Below are 21,669 nucleotides of genomic sequence, written 5' to 3' on the forward strand. Positions count from 1 at the left end.
CACTAATTTATAGCTTTTTTAAAGACAGATAAAGCATCAATAAATGTCTCTCTAACTCACTACTGGCTAGGTGATCGATCGTCTGTATTTTATATTTACAGAGGACCAATCAACTAGCCAATAGGAACGTATTTCAGTTAGGTCATGATGGTTACGTTATTGTTCTTTGTAGGTATTGTTTCTTTTTTTCATCGAAGTAATCAATTTTAATATTTGTCAATAATTACTGTCGGATTAGTTCATAACACTAGCAATAAGTAGAGTATACATTTTTGAATATAAGAAAAATCACTTTTACGAAAAACACTGTATTGAACATTTTAAACATGTATTTTAAACTTCTCAGCTTGAGAGGAATTCAGTAAATTTTCAAATTCAAGTAAATATGCTTCTATGTATTTCAATGCAAGAAACGAAATCATTAACACCATGTCGTTTTGGGTTCATTAGTTTGTGTGTAATTCTTCGGAATTACTTTCCCAGATTCAGACTGATCTTCAGTTTCAGGTTCCGAGTGATTATCCCTCTCAAGGACTTTTTCTGAAGGAGATACCGGAGATTTTGTTTCAATTTCAGGGGGTTTCTTCTCAGATTTCGGTGTTTTTGTATCTGAATGACTTTGAAGAGTTAGTTTTCGGAGACGTTTTGATAAACTCGCTTGAAAGAAGAAAGAGGGTTTCGACAAATTTTGAGCTTTTAGTTACCTCTTCCTCGGGCTCTTCCAGATCAATTTTCTCATTTTCAACGTTGTCTTTCATTGGAAGCGTTTCGTTTCCATCATATATCTGATGAGATGACCAACGATAGATTTTTGATCTAATTTCTTGGGCTGCTGCACAGGAACGTGAGGGTAGCATTATTCGAACACACTATTAAGAGGTGTTTCAGTCTGGGTTTTCACCAAACCACAGCTCATAAGGTGAACAACCTGTCAACTGATGAATTTCCAAAACAATTTAGAAGATGAGTTGAGGTTGATACGAGTTTTGCCCAAATGCCTGGAGGAAGATTCGGATCGGAATTGGAATACTTGAGAGTCTAAGCCATTTCAACAGTAGATAAATTTTCACGTTCAACTGCACCATTTATTATGTTTTTTTTTTTCATGTGAAGTATGTAGTAGGCACATTCTACTTTATAAATTATAAAAAAAGACCAAGAAATGAAAAATCAGCTTCAATTTGATATTTAAAAGCGAGCTTAGCAACCAATGCAACCATAAACTAATATGGTGAAAGCAAATGCAAAAACTCTCTTGCAATCAGCGTATGGCTGATGGCTTGTTTCTTAATTCATTGTACTCTTCAACGTGCGTTAGTTTTATTGTTGAAAACAAACAACTAATTTTTTTTAATCCGAAATAAACACGAATAACTATTACAATAAATTATTTCACACCACCTAGAACGTCAAATGTTCACTAAAATATCTAAATCTTCACGTGCTTATTGAAATTTACATTTTCCACAACAACTAAACAAGCTATTGACCTCCCAACCAAAACATGGAAAAAATATCGCGCTCCTCCTCCCGTTACAAATTGGGTTACCTATTTTAATCCTATCCCTTGATAAGTATTTCAAAGGCAAAACAAACAACAACAAAAAGAGCTAACGAGAAAATGTAATTTTTCAAATAAAACACTCGAAGAGATCACATCTTGCCGCGAGAGAGAGGTTGGTAAAAAAAAAAAAAAGGAAAGCGAAATTAATCACGATAGAGAAACAAGTCGCGAGTCGACATCTTAAAGAAAGAAAGAAGAAATGAACAAGTGCAAGCCCCAGCTTGGTTGTACTCTTATTTCCAGGTTTCACTCGACGAACGCGAAGAATAAAGGAAGGAAGGAAGGAAGGAAGGAAGGAAGGAAGGGAAAAAAAGGTCGATCAAAACACCACTCTCGCATTCGTCATTTATTTATTATAATTTATGTACCCAGTCAACGATCAAGACAAGAGGACGCATCCGGCGTATAATTGCCCATTCGTAACCCCGACTTGTGCAATTATTTACTTTTAATAAATCCCTCAGTCGTATCGTATAGGTACTAGGTAGTCGTAGGATCATAGATATCTTCACCGTCAGACCATATCGCTGAAAATTAGTCGGACACAGTCGCCAAGAGGGTCAGACAGCACAACAACAGCTATCACGATGCTCGATACGTAAAATAAAAACTTATATTTTTTACACCTCGTGGTATATCCTTTCACAAGTATCATAAGGTGGAATAAAATTGCCAGTTATTTCGGAAGATGAGATGAGATGAGCCACCAGAGGGGAGATTTGATTCGCGACGTACCAACGTGAACATTCCCAACATTCTCAGCTATAAAATCACCGTAACGAATTCCAAAGCGGATTATCTATTTTGTTATGATACGCGTCTGTGAAAAACCACTCGCTGTGTACCGCGAATGCCAGCCAGCGCGGCGCAAAAAGAATAAAAAAAAGAAAGAAAAAGCGGAAAAAAAGAGAAAAACACACCGCTTTCAAAATACACTTACCAATTGTAACGATAAATAAACAATTCGCCAACCCAATGTGAAAAAAAAAACGTATCGGGTCGGAGAATCGCCACTAAAAAATACATTCTGTACGTGTCAATAACTCGTGTGCGCAAAATTTTTCTTCTTCGTAGTTTTCTACTTCATTTGACTCAGTGTGGATCGAAGACCTTCGAGATACGTTTTTTTTTTTTTTTACTTTTTTTTACTTTTTTCAATGTTGAGAGATGTACCAGAATCGATATAGACAGTCGTTATGATACCTTACCTGTGAAATAAATCAAGTCGTTGCATTACATATTATGGATTAGAATGCATTTATTTTGATCAAATTATGACATTGGAAAAAACAAAAACGATTTTCCTCTAAAATTTGCAACTTGGGGTGAACGTTGAAATTTTCCCTAGGCTCACGTACAAAATTTCATCAGTCTTCTAGATTAATTGGGGTGAGTTTTAAAGATTGCACATAAAAACAAGGTGCATACATAATCTTTTTAGTTGACGAAAATGTTTAAATAAAAGTTTTGGAGCACCTAAAAAAAATTTGGCGTGCAAAATGCTTCTGGAGGAAAGTTATAAGGGCTCAAAGAGAAGCCATATTTGAAAAAATCGTAGTTTTTTCGCTCTAGTCGCTGCTCCACCTTTTTTGAGAAATATAACCGAGTTTCGAATGAAAATATTTGAGATTCTACATAATTATGTCGTCAATCTAAAAGTATGCAATTGAGGGGTCTAATGAGAGGTTGAAAATTTGCAATTGGTTACTTGTGGATAAATTAATGTTTTGAAAAATTTTCTTTCTCAAAATATTTTGTGCATCAATCAAGTCAAAAATTTAAAAGTATCATTCCTGAAACTGAGGAAATATTTTTGAACGCAGTGGGGCCAATTCTTCGGTCATTATTGTCAATTTCAAAAAATTCGTAAAAATAGCCAAAAACTGATGAAATTTTTTCTCTTAAAATTGGAAATAATTTACCACAAAATTGGTAAAACTGCGTTCCGAAGTATTTCCTCATTGCCAGTTTCGGAAATGATATCTTTCGGTATTTTGGCTAGACTAATGCGACATATTATGTAAGTATGTATTTGTCAAGAAAAAATGTTCAAAACACTTCACTTGTAAAATAAGCGAATGCCTATTTTCAACTGCTCAGTAGAACCCTAAAAGTGACATTCTTGGATTTTAGGAACTGGATCATGGTTTTCCAAAGTACGTTAGGTAGGGGCTTGAGCAACAAAATTGAGTTTTTGTTCGAAAATGTGGAAATCTGAGGGATTTTTAATATAATTTTGGACATGAAGTTTTTTTAATGCTATACCTCTTTGCACCCTAAAATGCGATAGACGGTCGTTATAATACCTTACCTGTGAGGATGTGATTTAGGTAGGACGCTTGGTGGAAATCTTTCTACGATTCTTCAATTTAGAGCTTGATTTATTTTAGTGGTTGAAAATTTGCAATTGGTTATTTTTGAGTAAATTTTAATGTTTTGAAAATTTTCTTTCTCAAAATATTTTTGCATCAATCAAGCCAAAAAATTTTAAAGTATCATTCCTGAAACTGGGGAAATATTTTTGAACACTGTGGGGCCAGTTCTTTGGTCATTATTGCCAATTTCAAAAAATTCATAAAAATAGCAAAAAACTGATGAAATTTTTTCTTCTAAAATTGCAATAATTACCACAAAATTGGCACAACTGCGTTCCGAAATATTTTCCCAGTTTCAGAAATGATATCTTTCGATATTTTGGCATAATTAATGCGAAATATTTGCCAAGAGAAAATGTTCAAAACACAAATTTACTCAAAAATAAGCGATTTGTCTAAGTATTTTTAACTGCACAGTAGAACCCTAAAAGTGGCATTGGATTTTAGGAACTGGATCATGTTTTTCGAAAACAGGTCAGGTCTGGGCTTGAACAAAAAAATTTGAGTTTTTTTTTTTTTTTAAATGTGCTCTCTTTGAGTGCCCCCATCTTCCCTCTACGAACACCTTGAGTAATAGTTGAGAATATAATTTTGGACATGAAGTTTTTTCTAATGCTATACTTCTTTGTATCTGAAAATGCGATAGACAGTCGTTATAATACCTTACCTGCGAGGCTGTGATTTAGGTACTTATGAGACGTTTGATTACGGATTTCTTCAAGAATTTGCAACTCTGAATATAAAAATTTGATTTTAAAATTCCTGATAAAATAAATATAAGTAGTCAATTAAGCAAAAGAACTCTTGCAATCAGCGAATAGCTGGTAACATTTTTCGTTACCGAATTACAAAAGTAGTTTGATGATTTATTGGGTGTAGTGACTTAGAATTGGAAAAAAATCGTGTTTATTCAGAAATTTACAACTTTGAATATAAAAATTCGATTTTAAAATTCATGATGAAATGAATTACAGGTAGTCAATCAAGCAAAAGAACTCTTGTAATCAGCGAACAGCATGGTAACGTTTTTTTTGTTGTGGGAGTATTCTCTTCTCCGCATCTGTTATCAAAAGCGATTTTTGATGAGAACTACTACTTTGGCTAGGGATTGTTTGAAAACTATGAGACGGATTTTCGAGAGGTTTGGTTTATTTTACTCAGAAAACATTCAAAAGCGTGGGTATGTCGAAATATTTTTGATTCATGTCATTTGGTGGCCCATCATTGGGAATTGAATGGAGGTCTATTGATGTTCAGATCTCCGTTGGAAAAACTAAATTAGAAAATATGGCTACATACCCACGCTTTCTATGATAAAATATTAGCATTGGTGAAAAAAAATTGAAAGAATTTTGAAAATTCACGGAGAAATCTCTGCCCAGAATTCTGATGGAAGCGGGGCCTATTTGGCAGTTGCCTTGGTATGTAGTTGATGCATCATTTTTAATCGTGCATGCTTAATTCATACTTAAAAAATGGTACGTTTTTCCAAATTTGTGCAACCGAAATTTCCAAGTTGGAAAAAGGGGTGGGGTGAACGTCGAAATTTGCTCAAGGCTCGTGTACAAATTTCATCAACCTTCTACATTATTGGGATGGGTTTTAAAGATTGTACAAAAACAAGTGCAAACATAATCTTTTTCATTTAAAAATATCTTCAAACAATGAATTTTTCAGTGACTTTTAAATAATGCTTAAAATGTCTGGAAAAATTCCGGAAAAGCTGAAAATTTAAAATATACCTGTGACTCTAAAATTGTCATCAATTTTCTATTTTTTTTTCAACTTGGAAGTTCATAAAACTCAGAGCTAAATTTTTAGTACGTTAACATGAAAAAGTTTTCAAATTTCCGAGTTAAAAAAAATAGGAAATCGATGGCAAGTTTAGATTTACCAGTAGGTATATTTTAAATTTTTTCCAGCTTTTCCGGAATTTTGTCCAGATATTTTAAGAATTATTTAAAAGTCACGGAAAAAAATTAACAATATTTATTCAGAAAACAAATAAACGTGTATCATAATAAAATTTAACAACGAATCACATTATTTTAAAAAAAAGGCATGCAGAATTGCATAATTGATTTCAAGTGTCAGACTTTGAAAATTAAAAACGAAAAAAGAAAACAAGCCTTTTTTAACTGCTTCACTAGAGCATCATACATATTTTCCAACTTTGTTCACAATATGGAAAAATTCCGGCAAAGCTGAAAATTTAAAATGATATACTTGTGAATCTGAACTTGCCATAAATTTTCTATTTTTTTCAACTTGGAAATTTATGTAACTCGAGCTAAATCTTCAGGTCGTCAACATGAAAAATTTTTCACATATATATGTGCATACCTATCAGTATTTTCACGCCCAATTGTCCAATATAGAAACATATTTTGAAAAATACTGGACTACCTACTTCATTTATTAATTTAACGTCTTTTTGATTGGCTGCATCTTATGATTTTTTGATTGTTTCAAGTTGACAGTATGTCCAAAAAGTTGGCACTACTGCGTTTCAAAATGTTTTCTCAGTTTCAGAAATGATGTTTTTCAATATTTTGTAATAACGAATGCGAAATATTTCTGAAGAAAAAAAATTTTCAAAACATGAATTGATCCAAAAATGAGCGTTTGGCAAAATTTTAACAGCTCAGTAGAACCCTGAAAGTGGCCTTGGATTCATTTCAAGTACTTTAATTTGGGACGAGGTCATTTTCCCAGAACAGGTTGGGTAGTGACTGGAGCGAAAAAACACGGTATTTTGAAAATTGCCTCCTCTTTGAAGCCTTATATCTCCCCTCCAGGGATACCTTGGAGACTAAAACTTTTCGTGGGTCACTTTTTCAACTCAGAATGAAAATCTCTGATGAATTGGATCAAAATCCATCGACTTTTTTTTTTCAATCCACTTTAATAAATAAATGAATTGAAAATTTCCACACAAACAGAACGATAAACAGCAAATCAGAAATTAGAGAAATACGAGACACAAACGAGAAGGTAAGTATTACTTATAAAGAGGAGATAATCGATGGTTCAATGGTATAGGCGAAGGTATTAAGTAAGGGTATTGTAGAGGAACTAAGAAGGTGCCATGCTGTGGCACGAACAACATTGGCAACACTATTGTACAGGCACACGCTTTAGTACCTCATTTAAATTCAACAGACACGAACAAAATGAAGATTTTAATAGTTAATTAGCGCAAATACCAAATTGCCAAGCGAGGTGGCGCGTTAATTTTACCATTTCAATTATCTAGTGTAAATTGATCGGTGTTGATACACGCGTTTTCTTTGGTCTTTGGGTGTTATTATAGGCTGAAAGGAATCATCTCATATACTCGTAGACGAAGAAATAGGAAATTAGAAGCTAACGCGTTAAAGATTCCGTATATGGGAAATGTTTATTGGTGCGTTGGTTTTTTTTTTCGTCTCCCTCAGTCTTGATCCTTCTGTGTGAGTGTATCGCTTTGTGATATTGTTTGAATGGAATAATATATACCTACCTGCTCGTATTACTTAGCTTGTTGATTGCTATTTAAATATGTAATATCGTCGAATATCGATTAGATTAAAATTTCCCATCTTCGAGTTTCCAATACATTGATAATACCTTACCTACGTGGTTCCTTTATGTAGAAGATTATGACCGAGTTCGATTCAACACTTGGAGAAGTACAAATGGAAAATTTTTTGTTAATTTGATGTACTCAGAAGGCAGAGTAGGCTTCGTTCGTCGTCTCGGATGCGTAAATATACGACTTCGTACGAGAGAAAGGAAAGGAAAGGTGACGAACGAGCTGTAAAAAGGCGCCGGCATTTACTTTGGCATGGTGAGATGCTTTTTGGAAATACACTACGTTTAATAATAAACGGCTAACAGGACATTTTCGCCGGTAAGACTGCAAGATTAATGAATCCGTCCCGTGTAACTAAGTTGATACTAATTGGGTTGGATTGCTTGGCCTACGAGAAAGAAAACAACCCTGTGCGAAGGGGGAATAAAAAGCCTACTTTTCGTTAGACGCGCGTTACTCGTATACCTTTTACTGTATAAAAGCGCGTGAACCGAAAAGCAACTAGAATTCGTATTTCGTTGAGGAAAAATTCTACTACACGTAGGTACGACGAAATGTGTGTGCGGTGCTCGAGTTGACCGGCCACGTTGCTGTGGCGAAATTCACATAGCTAGGTGTACTATAAATTGAGCCAGGGCCACCAGAGCTTTGTGAAATGAGACAGTTGCAAAACAAAATAACAAAGAAACGTTTTGCTTTGTAGTGCCGGAGAATTAAACGACGAAGGGGGTGACTGAGACCCGAGGGAGGGGGGTTTGTATTTTGAAAGATGAAGGCGGTATGTAGGGTACAAACAAGTGCAATGTCCTTGGGTCAGCAGATTGTTCCTGTTTATATCTCGTTAGACGACTAGTGCCCTTATTTGTTCTATATCTCGATTGATTACAGTATTTTTTTCCTAGGTATTTCTTCTTTGAGAACTCGATACCATGTCAGTTGGTGGGGTGTAATTGGGTGATTTCAATTCGCACCATCGTGCGAGGTGTTTTGTATGGAAAAATCGTCTGTGGTGTGTTGGTGCCCTGCCTTATGTAATGATTTGTTGAAATGTTTCGTTCGAATGCCTCCTATCTAAACGCCGACAGAGGTGAATAAGAAATGTGGAGAAGTGAAAACGCGAATTACTTTTACTTACCAACATACCTTATTTGCATTTTGTTTCGTTTTAGTAACAAATCGCTTTATAATTCGGTGAGCCTTGGAAAGATTCGATCGAAAAATACCGTTGCCAGGTGAGAGATTCAAAGGTTCCCGAATCAAAAAACTCAAACATCTGAAACATACTTACAATTTCCTCATTTTTTTCAGAGCTAAATTATACGATTTCCATTTTGTTCTCAGGGAGTCACACTATACCTACCTTAGTTTTTTCATTTCTCTATCTCAGACCTAATGTACGTATTAGAGTAGATCGCGAAAAAGAAGTTGGCAGACTTTGACTAAATTCAGCAAAAACCTTCATTTTGAGTTTAAAGCTGCTCAGAAAAAAATTAAGCTCCGGAGGTGTTCCTGAAAGGGAGATAGAGACCTTCAGAAAGGAGCACATTCTTGAAAAAATCAACATTTTTCTAGCCCTCACCTAACCTGTCTTGGAAAAAAATAATCCAGTTCCAAAAATAGTGTTTGAGATTCCAGGCTAACCTAAGCCATTACTACTAAAATACTTTTAGGGTTCTACTGAGCTGTTGAAAATGAGCAAATGGCTTATTTTTGAGTAAATTCATGTTTTGAAAATTTTTTTGTGGAAAATGTTTCGCAATAATTATGTCAAAATATCAAAAGATACCATTTCTGAAACTGGGGAAGCATTTTGGAACGCAGTGGTGCTAATTTTGTGGTAATTATTGCCTATTTAAAGGAAAAAGAAAAAATCCAATCGTCAGTTGTTAGCCATCTTTTATTCAATATTTTGAGATTGGCAATAATGACTGAAGAATCGGTACCACTGCATTCCGAAATATTTTCTCAGTTTCAGGGACGATACCTTCGGATTTTTCGGTTTCATTAATGCAACATTTTTGAGAAAGTAGAATTTTCATAACACGAATTAATTCAGAAATAATCAATTGAAAATTTTCAACCGCTCAGTAGAACCCTAAAAGTGATCAGAATCTCAACTGCTTTCATTCGGGACTCGGCTATTTTTCCCAAAACAGGATGGGAAGCGACGAGAGCAAAAAACCCACGATTTTTTTCGAAAGTGTCCTCTCGTTGAGATCTCATATGTACCACCCAGAAGCACCTTGGATGCTGAATTTTTTTTTGGGTAACTTTCACCTCAAAGATAAGGTTTATGCTTAGTTAGTAAAAATCGGCCGACTTTTTCAGACGATCTGCCCCTAATAATACATATACCTACCTAGTTACCTACATCTCAATTTTTTAACCATTATTAGTGATGAGCCAGGTGCGAACTGGGTTATTTTGGGGCTCCTGGACCCAGGTGGATGCACCGAATAGTATTTCTCACAATTTCTTCCGCCGAATTTTTTCCCAGGTTTGAATGATACTTTAATACAATTTCTGCATTTGATTTTTGTTTTTGCTTTTTTTTCAATTTTACCAAATTTAGCAAAGTCCTTCATTTTGTGTTGAAAGTCATTCCAAAAAAATTTCAATTTCGGATGTGCCCTTGCAACGGAGATATATAAGCAATGTATTATCTTGTACTTAGGATTCGAACCCACGTTTACGATGTGGTGTGCAAAGCTGTGGCTTTACCACTATCAACTGAATATTTTTTCGGTCGTTATTATTTCAAGTGATGAAAAAAATCTTAAAATGAAACTTCAGCTTTTGGCTTAAGCTTTCAGGTATCTTGATTTTTACGGCTTGCTTTAGCCAAACTTTCGGCTTCCAATGGTTTCCCTTTATATTTTCAATTTAACAGCTTTCAGCTGTATTTCATTTAGCTTTTAGCTTTCGACTTTGAACTTGTAGCTGATACACCATCAATTTACAAAAAAAGGAATTAATTAAAAATTAGATCAGGTACATTGATTTCATAATTTTTTAGTGATAGTGAAAAACATTCAGTGCTAGAATTATTTTCTTTTTTTTTTTTTCATTTCATTAAATCGCATTAGAATAAAATTGAATGAAATTTGTTTTCATTTTTTTGTTTCCTGTGAATTTGAATAATTCAATTTTGCAAAAAAAAACCTGTGAAAAAAACCAAAAAAATGAAACTTTTGGCCAACTTTTGGATTGGAAAAAATGAAACTTGCAAACTTTTAGCTTTCGGCTAGCTTTTCATCCCTGGTTATTTTATTTCCAATTCTCACAAAATTTTAATTCACTTTTTCAACAACTTCTACAGCTCACAAAGAAAAATTTTTGAATCGCTTTCAAAATAGGAATAAAATGAGGTAAAATAACGCCAGGGATTTCAACTTTAATCAATTTTTATTTTTGAAATCTCGGGAAATTCGGTTGGAAATGAAAAAATTATGCTGTTTCTATGCAGTAGGTATCAGAATTTTTCAAGAGAAAACATTTTTATCTCAGAAGACTTATGGACTTATATGAAAAATATATCAATTTGAATGTTCGATCTTATGTACCTATAATTTCTTTTTAAAATTTGAATTTTTAAAAAAATTTATCAATCTCTTAATTCTTACATCAAAACGCAAAAAGTACCTTCGTCTCAACTCTCATTCAAATTCCGAAATTAAATTTATACCAATTTTCGAAACCTTTGCGCTTTTTGTATTTTATTCAAAGCAAAATTTTTTTCAAATTCAGACAGAAAAAAATCTTACTTATTTTTCGAAAATTTTCAAAAAATTTCAATTAAGTAGGTAATTTTTAATTTTTTTACGGTGAAATTTGATTAAAATTGAAAACCCCGATGTTATTTCACTCTGTTTTATTCTACTTTTGGTAAAAAAAAAGTTTCCTTGTAAGCTTTTGAAGTTGTTGAAAAAAGGAAATAAAATTTTGCATTTCGAAGCAATGAATTTTTCCTTTGTGGGTCTTATGGAAAAATTGAGACGAACACTCAAAAAAATGTTCAACTGATCAAATTCTACAGCGAATTTTCATCAACTTTGCTTTTTGTTTGCGTCCATATCTGAAAATTTTGCATCGAGAATCGACATAATCCCAACCTTTTGGAGAAAATTGAGGAAAAACTCAATTTCTGAAATGAGTGATTTCTCAAATTCGATTTTTTCTCAAATATCGCAATCTGATTATTCGTTAGTACTTCTCTCTCGAATATTCTTGAAATTTATCGGGTGAACTTCTCTCAGACGTTGGAGGGTTAAACCAGAGCCCTGAAATCAGCTTCAAGTTGATATTTAAAAGCAAACTTAGCTACCAATGCAACCATCAACCAATAGGTATGATGAAAGGAAATGCAAAAACTATCTTGCAATCAGCGAATAGCTGATGGCTCGTTTTTTTTCTAGATTAATAATTGTGATCGCAATACCTGTGCTTAGTTTTTGCCCAGTACGTCCATTTTTAAAAGACTCTCTCAATCTTCACCATTTCATCAGCACTCAAAGCCCCATCAATTCCTGTGTAAAAAATACTGTGTTTTTTGCTCATTTACTTGAGCAAATTTTCTCTCTCCTTTCCCTTCATGATTCACACAGCCACGTGGTCTCCAGAACGCAGTGTTGAGTTGGGGGGTACCTGCAATTTGAGAATAGTTTATCTTGATGTACGAGTAAGATTCATTTATCACGGCGACTAGTCCGAAACGACGTTTTATACGAATAACCGCAACTGTGACCGGTAATGGTGACTAATAAAGAGTCCCTGGGACAGGCACATGCTATAGAAGAGTGCTTAGTTTACTTTATACAACATGTTATCTACCTGTACAAATGATATTCAATTTTAGATTCTACTCGTACCTCGTTCAAACGTCTGCTTACAAGTTACAATTTGCGTTAACGAGAGAGAGATGCAGCAAAAAAAAACCATAGTGTACGTTGTACCTAACAATACCTCTCGTTAAATTTGATCATCGAGTTTTTTATTTTATGCTCATCGCTGTGTACATTTATACGTGTAATTTTCGCTATTTTTAGCATAAGGATACCTGACTTACCTGCTATAGTTTCGTATACATATATGAACTCACCGTATGTATATTTTTTTTCACCATCTCAGTGTAGAAAATTTCTCGGTCCGTTGAAGTACGATAATTGTCTCTGAGATTGCCCGTTTTATATGAACTGAGATAGCTAGATACATATTTTTATCGAATAAATATACATATTGTATGATATGTGTGTACTGTGTACTTACTTACTTTACCTGTCTGACATGACATCTCTATCCACTTTTCGACCTGTATAGAAAATTTTAGTTGATAAGTACGAGATGTCTGTACAGTTGGTATTTTCAACAGATGAGTTATGAAATTGCATATTAATCGACTCATTTGGCTTCGATTGTTTCAGGCGTTTTTAGAAATGGCTGATGAATCGGCAGCTACATCGATGGTTAATTATTTTACGACGTGTACAGCTCAACTCAGAGGCAGAGCGGTCTATGTGCAGTTTTCAAATCACAAGGAATTAAAAACCGATCAAACACACAGTAACTCGGTAAGTCGAGTTTAAATTATCCAATAATTGTACATAATTGTACCTAGAGGTATTTTTAATGCAGTAAAAATGGTCACATAAGTGTCAAGAGTGAAGAATATTTTGATCCTTTTTTTTTCTGTAAGAAATAGAAGTACCAACAACGTACTAATGAAAAGTTTGAGAAACAATACTTACCGAAAGACTGAGCACAGAATTGAATACGAATAGTCGAATACACATCGAAAAAACTACTCGGCTTCCTCGTGAAAATTGACACGAAGAAATGTATCACGATAAACTGGACAAAATTGGTACACACAACTTTAAGGGGGAAAAACTTCTCGCTAAAAAAAAAGAAAGAAAAAACTAACACCCTTATTTGATTGTGGTTTTTTTCATATTTTCCAAACATTTCGAATTAGATAACATCTCGAACGGAATCATAGAGGAAAGACAGAGAGAGCGAGACGCGAGATGGTAAAAGTCAAAAAGATACTTCCCTTATGTAATTCGTTTCATCCAATTCGAAATCGTAGTACAATAAACTTTACGCGTGAAATTCGTCAAAACATAAACTTTTTGTCGCTGTCAAGTCTCATCTGAGGGGAAAAAACATCCGGTCGAGTTATCATTTTTGGCTGCTTGTTTGTCTCCGTCTCTCGTTTTCTCTGCCTTCTTCTCTTTCACTTTGGGTATAAACTAAACAACAGCCTACTTTCTTAAAGTTGACTCCTACGCGACATTAAAAAATAACAGCAACCAGGCTGAATGCAAAATTAACAACGCTAAAGCAGACGACTTGACACGTGGATTAGCGTGCGGAACTTGGGATGCTGCTCATCTCGTTTCGTTATTCTAGCGCCTCTTTTGTGTATCAAAAAACATCAAAAATTTAACGTACTTAATTAGCTTTTACGTTTCAACGTTACACACTCTATTCTATACCTACCGGTAATCGTTACAGCATCGCTTGTTTACCCCTTCGCGATGCCTATACTTTGTCGTCATATGTATAGGCTATATTATGGTGCCTTCGATGTGTGTGCTTTGAAATGGGTTCCGTAAGCTTAAAATATTCCTATACGAATAGTTCTGTAGGAATGAACGGAGATAGGGTAAGGAATCTAGTTAATTCGCGTACAAATTAAACGAGTAAGGGTTCATATTTAATAAATCAACTAGTGAAGTCGATTTCTTCGCCCTTTGAATCTACGTATGTACTACGTGTACGGCGCAGAGCTCAACGAGAATGGGAGATGAAGATTAGGTGTTTGTAGGACATAACGTATCCAATTTGGAAGCTTCTTAAGGAAATATGAGATGGAAAATTGCAAAATTAATGAGAATCACGACAAATTTTTTGGGTTTTGGTTGCAATCAAATTTGAATTTTTGGAAACAGCTTGTTTTTAAAAGTTCCATGCAACGTGGATAATTTTTAGATTTTTGACGAATTTTTGAAGGAATGAAACTTTTTTTGTGTTTTATTAGAAAAAGCTTTTTTTGTTCAGCCTAATAAAATTTGTTTTTGAAATTGAGTATTTGCCTACTTTTAGAGTAAAATGAATGCTCTATTTGGTCGTCATCTGATATCGACCTCCGAAGCCCCAGTTTCACTGTTTTTATCAATTTTTACACGACTTTCATCATTGCTTTGAAATTGTTTCTAATATGTAATGTGAAAATTGATCATGAGGAACCCGATGCGAGGGTTTCAGTGTGAATCACAAGAAACGGAAATGAGCAAGGAGGTAATTCCTCGTTATTTCATTTGACCCCCACCACCACCTTTTCAAAAAAAAGTCGAGAATCTTGATCGTGGGATATCTGGAAAATGGAATGTTTGAAACTTGAAGGTGTTCTGAAGCACCAAAGTTCCAGAGAATTGAATTTACAATTGTTTCCCTGGCATAAGCAGTTTCTAGAAGGCAATTATCATATTCTCTAAAATCGTTAATTTGATCAATTTAGTTTTTGTCAACGCTGAACTGACATAAATATCTTTGCTTTGCTTACTTCCTAGGTATGCAGTTTTGATTACTAAGGAGAATGTGTAGTTCTTCAGTTGGTTTTTCTTTTTTGTAAATTAGTGCAGCCCTTATGTAGAATTTTAACATTTTCAAAATCAAACTTATGGTTATATTTTACAGAGTGTTCAGATAGGGCAGTAATAGTCCTACCATCTCTGACATCTACAGGGTGCCCAGAAATATCGTGAACCCCTAAAAAAGTTTTCTACTAAATGTTTCGGTTGATCATACTGAATGATAATAAATAATAATGATAAGCACATGATTGGTTGTTTGACTAAGGTGATAACATTGCACCATCAATCATACCTATGCATCTATTTCACGTTGCCAACCTATATTTTTAATAAAAAACTTTCTTTGGGGTTCACGATATTTCTGGGCACCCTGTAGGTTATGCCTATATATTATGTCCTTACGTTACTCTGACACATGGTAGGAATCTTATTTTTAGTATTGGAAAAAATTCTTTTGAAAATGTTATTAAGATTTTTATAAGCAAAAGTGATGGCTGAATCCTCCTGCTGATAAAGTTTTCCAATTCTTTTTGAAGTTTTACCTGCATAATTAATACAGGATGCGCAAAAATATTGTGAACCCCAAAGAAAGTTTTTCATTAAAAATATAGGTTGGCAATGTGAAATAGATGCGTATGATTGGTGGGATGTTATCACTTCAGTCAAACAACCAATCATGTGCTATCATTATTATCATTCACTGTGACCAACCAAAATATTTAGAAGACTTTTTAACCCTTAAATGCCACAAGGTGGTGAATTTCACCACACCAGTTTTTTCGATGCGTTACGCTGGCAGGAAAGAGTGCTCGGGTGGGAACGACTATTGGTACATGTGTGTGTATGTCTTGCGCTTCAATTCCGCTGTTGAGCATATTGCATACTTTTTTATTTTAAGGGGCAGAAATTTTTTAAAACGAGTGAAATAATAATTATTTTTGAATTTTTTGCCCCTTAAATGAGAAAAATAGGCAAGTTGTTGTACATAAATTAGTAGAGCATGGATACATAAATATTTAACAGGCGGTAGTTTCATTCCAGTCGCTGTCGATTGGCTACAAAAAACTATCAAAAAATATGAAAAAATTTTATTTTTTTTTCAAAAAATTGTGCCCCTTAAAATATGAAAGTAGGCAATGTGTCAAACATGCCAAATGAAAGGGTGAACATTTACGCACATGTATCAGGTAGCCATGATATCAAGTCTCTCGTCAGTCCAGTGCAAGAAAATCTTGAAAAAAATATAAGTGTGGCATTTAAGGGTTAAGGGGTTCACAATATTTCTGCGCATCCTGTACACTGAAGTTTTTTTGGTCAAATATTAGAATCAGAATGCTGGGTAGAAAAGTTTTTTTGATTAAAGAAAAGTTTAATTTGGGAATGTATCATTTTAAACTGGTAATCATTAGCCAAAGCAACGTCATTAATGTGATCGATTTTTTTCCCTCTGAAAACAAACATCAGAGAGACCAAGTACCCTATCTATGAGATTTTTCAAAACATCAATTTTTTGCTTTGCAGGTTGAAATGAATGAAAGTTCACTAGCATTTGATGAGCCTTGTTTTTGTTGATGATGATCTAATGTTCACAGAATATCTTTGCTTATTCTCTAAAATCATTAATTTGATTAATTTAGTTATTGACAACGCTGAACCAACATAAATACATAATTTGGTTTACTTACTTCCTAGGTATTGTTTGTGTTACCTATGTGGACTGTATAATATCTGAAGTGAAGAGTTAAATCCCAAGTCAAGTTTGAAATGAAAACGCCATATAACGCGATTTCGCGCGATCACATCGATGTATTTACAACAACAAACTGTACAGAGAAATTAGAGTGCATACTGCACGAGAATGAGACAAACTTATCAAAAAACGAGATAAACTATCTATTTACAATGAGTAGGATTTACCTACTTGAGTATACACAAAAATATACAAATATGTACACAATTATTTTACATGTATGATGTAGGTATTTGGAAATGTATCCAAACAGTCTTCCCCTGGAAGACCAGGAAGGATCTTTGAGATCTCAAATGATGATGATCTCAAAACAAGTCTAGTTTGAGAAAGAGATCGTCTTCTGATCTTCATCAGATTCTACCAGCAGTTTAACTAACTGTTGGACTGACCGGATAAATACCGATCCTCTGGATTTAATGGTGACAACTTGTAGCTGACCTTGAGAATCAGGCATTTTTTTAATTATACATGCTAAAGGCCATTTGCAAGGCGACACATTTTCTTTTATTATCACAATGTCCCGGATTTTGAGGTTTGAAGCGCCGCACTTCCATTTGGATCGAGTTTTGAGTTGTGCTAAATAGCTGCTTTGCCATTTTTTCCAAAATGTAGTGATGATTAATCTTTGATTGTCGAGCAAATCAAATAACGAGTCAGGTATGATATCCTTTTGATTAGGCTCGAGTAGATGAGAGCGAATTAGGAATTCACAGGGAGTAATAACATCAATATTGTCGATATTTGTCAATATTCTTTGTTAATACAAAGGTCGCGAATTCATGATCGCTTCGATCATAGTGAGTTGTTTTGAATTGGTCTTTGGTTTGAATTGAAATTTTTGTAATTGAGAGTAAGTACTTTTTCCCTGCCTTCAGAGCGGATTCCCAAACTCCTCTGTGATGAGGAGATTTAGTAGGAATGAATTTCCACTCAATTTCAAGAGTTGGATGTTTTTTATCAAGGAGATTCTTCATGCTGACAATATTAGTGCCATTATCAGACAGTTTGATCAATAGCTATCTGACTTACAAAGTACATTTATATTGTGAACATCAAAGTCATCATTTTTTAAACCATGATGCAATAATAATTATCATCATATTATCTAAAATCGGTAATTTGATCAATTTAGTTATTGATGAGAAATTTCAAGGAGAATTAGATTGTGATACCATGATGCAATAATTATTATCATATTCTCCAAAATTGGTAATTTGATCAATTTAGTTATTGATGAGTGATGACGCTAAACAGACATAAATATTTTTGCTTGCTTACTTCCTAGGTATTGTTTGATCAATAGGTTAGGTAGTACTTGCCTCATTACGTTGTTGATGGTGGGACAAGCCTATTTGACGAGCCTTGTTTTTGTTGATGATAATCTGATGTTCACAGAATATCTTTGCTTATTCTCTAAAATTGTTAATTTGATCAATCTAGTTAAAGTTGATGCTGAACCAACATAAATGTCTTTGCTTCCTTATTTCCTGAAAACATAAATTTATTTCTTTAGTCTTGTTTGATTGTATTTATGGTCTGATCTTATTAGGAAACAAGCAGAAACAGAACTAACTAACTTTGAAAAAATAATTGAAAGGTAACTTGATAAGTTACTTTGGTATACTTACCTATTGTCCAAAAGTATTTAATTTATAATTGACTTTTTCTTTTTAGAGAAAGTGAGGGATATTTGATAGAGAAGGAGGACCTCGAAATTCTGCAGGAAAAATTTTGGATCCTTGACTTATCACTGTTCTACCATGGTTTCAAATTTTAAAATTTAGATTCATCGAAAGTAGAAAAAAGTTTTTTGAAATTTTTCCAGTGATGATTAATCACATTATACTCACCTAGAAGTCAGAAATCTGTTTTTGAATTGTTCGCACCTTTTCAGTAGTTTTGCATAACTTACAAAAAGAATACAATTTTGTACCAATTCAAAATTTGTGCAGAATAAACTAAAAAAAAGGTAAAATTCCGTTCTCACTTCCAAGTGGATTATACATGATGAGTAATAATTTTTTATTTGAAAAACTTGTTTTTTGATTTTCAATGTGAGGTTTAAAATTTAAAACCTTGGTAGAAAAATGATGGTTCAAGTCAGTAAAATTAACCTTCATTGATAGTGAAAAGTTTTTTTGAAATTTTTTGGTGATAATTTGATCATTAGAAGTTTGGCTTCTAAAACTTTATTCACAGACTGTGAAGATGATGCAGTTGGGTCACGAGCCTCCAAAGGGTTACTTTGCAAGTGCTATTAATGTGAGAAAATTCTCAAATTTTTTAAAATTTAATACCTGGAGTAGGGCCAAAAAGTGCAGTAAAACGTACAAAAAAATGGAAAAAAAACTCATTAATGTTTTTTTCTTCTCAATGGTAATAACAATAAAGTAGGTAACCCAAAATTCTCCAGAAAAATAGAACAAAAAAAACTATATTTCTTTGAAAAAATTCTGAGACTCTGATTATTTGTTGAAGAGATATCACTAAATGGAGGTATTTACTGCCTGGCTGCTAGTGTCTTGCCGTTTTTTGCTGCGCCTCTAGGAATAGCAAACTGTTTTAGTTGCAGGCTCAAAAAAATTATCAAATACATAAATGGTAGGGAGCGAGAAAACCTTGAGAAAACTCCGCTTCAGATCTTGTCAAATCCAGGGATTGATTCAAATTATCCCAATTATCGTGATATGTATCACAATACCAACAACTTGCGATCTTTTCCGCAAGGATCGCTATGGTAAAGAGTATGCAATGTGTTTTAGATTCTTTCTTGATGGTGTTGATTTCTGATTTGCAGTCATATTTTCTGGTAGGATAATTATAGGGATATGCATTGTTTTGTTTGCTTCTTGTGGTAATATAATTCATCAGGGTCTTCAGTTTCAGACACTGATGCTACTTGGGTTTTCTACTACATTGCTAGACAGAGATGTTTATTACTTCCTATCTATTGAAAGAATGGATGGAAAATGTGATTTCCAATTGTCTTCTTCTAATTAAGTTTTTCTATTGGAAGCTTCAATCTCAGCTATACTGAAATCAAAGCCAGTTAGAAAAAATTGAGAAATATCCGAGCCTATTTGATAAACTTTATTTTTGTCGATGCTGAATCTGGCACATATAAATATCTTTGTTTACTTACTTCCGATTGTTTGAACCATAGATAACAAATTAGCTTAAATCAAAAATCGGTTGTCGTTCGTGTTTAGATCGCATCTGTAGTCCATACTAGGTGATGAATAAACTTACTTAGGTAATATCAATCGAGACACTTTCATTCATCGTATTACAATGTACTTGAAAACATGCAAATTGCTGAGATTACTTTCTAAACGTCTGTTAACCCTGCTATGACTCGTGACTTCGATAACAATGTCAAGGTAAATTTATAATGAAAGCCGAACAAACGTCATTTAAGTCTTAACCTAATTAGAAAACAAGCAAAAACAAAACTAGCTACATAAATTAGTTAAAAGGCAGGTAACTCGCTAAGTTACATTATTTATTCGTCCGCGCCCATCGCCCAAAAATATATAGTAAAAGCGCGAGTCGAGTACACTACTCCAAGTGTACCTACCTACCTGGTACCGTAGCGACCATGGGATAAGAGGCAGAGGATACACGAGCTGCAGGCGAAAAGACGAAGACTAATTCCTTTTTCGCCGAGAATAAAGAACATTCGAGTATAATGAGTTGAACTGTGGCGATGGCGCGGGCGGCGCTACTATAGTGGGGGTGGTAGAGCTTTTTAAACTGTTCGGAAAATGAGCTCGATTCTTCATTGCTGCTCGTAGATTACACTCTTGGGTTTACGAATAATTAAGGTGCTTCCCGAAAGAAGCTTCTGGCTGCGAAACACGCGACAATCAAGCGAGAACACACAGCCCAACACCATACAGCACCACCATCGCCGCAGATTCTTCGCTTTAAAGCTCGTTAAATACGCAAAGAATCGACGATACGGATCATCGAACAAGGGTCTTCTTTCTTCTTTCCATTTTCGCTTCGCTTTCTCTCTCTCTGCCTCTCTCTGGGTTTCTCGACCCTCTTGTTTCCTCTATCCTGTACAGGTATCTTTTTCCATTTCCACCTGCTACATGCCGTTGCGAAAATCATTCCTGGTTGGGGCGTCGTTATCGTTTTGTTAACTAGGTTAGAAATGATTTTTGTTTTTTTTTTTTGCTTGCAACGTTGAGTCGTTTAGAAATTGAATTCACGTGGCTATGTTATTCATTAAATGATTGATTGAGGTGTTCTAAGTGCTGTATTGCCTCAGATTTTGGACATAGGTAACCGGTAACCTATTTTATAGAATATGAAATGCTCTACAGAAAAGGTCATGTTCATATTCCAGTGTAGCTCGTAGATTTTGAAACGATTAAAGAAACAGCCACGAATTTCTAAAACCAAACAAAAAAGCGTTGAATTTGGTTTTAAATGCAATTTTTCTATTAATACATAAGTGAAAAACCAATTTCAAGTTTTAATCATACTCGTATAATCAAGAGTTGATTTTAAACAAAAATTGAGAATTATACACAATATAATTAGAACATTGAAGTGTAAAAACTCTATTGCAATCAGTCCTGCATATTTTGGATATCCTTCTGTGCTTGATTCAATCTTCAATTGATGCTTAAAATTTACATTTTTTTTCGAAATTACAAAATAAGTTTTTTTTTTTTGAAATTGATGTTCTATGTTTTTTTTGCCAGATTTCCTTTGATCGAAATTGTCGAAAAAGTGTCACTTTTTTAGAAATAATTGGGACTTTTTGAAATTTTGACAAGAAATGGAACTTTTTGACAATT

General features: G+C 34.1%; 1 protein-coding gene across 7 annotated transcripts in view; it reads left to right on the forward strand.

The window, feature by feature from the left end:
- Positions 1–21,669, forward strand: part of heph (polypyrimidine tract-binding protein 1 heph) — a 613,245-nt gene that overhangs the window by 491,270 nt on the left and 100,306 nt on the right. For all 7 annotated transcript variants that reach the window (XM_065347154.1, XM_065347155.1, XM_065347157.1 and 4 more), the window contains one exon: positions 12,934–13,080. In XM_065347154.1, the coding sequence (XP_065203226.1) occupies positions 12,934–13,080 (147 nt within the window). The remainder of the gene's footprint in view (positions 1–12,933; positions 13,081–21,669) is intronic.

This window comes from Planococcus citri, chromosome 1 (genome assembly GCF_950023065.1).
Source record: "Planococcus citri chromosome 1, ihPlaCitr1.1, whole genome shotgun sequence".
Taxonomy (NCBI): Eukaryota; Metazoa; Arthropoda; class Insecta; order Hemiptera; family Pseudococcidae; genus Planococcus; species Planococcus citri.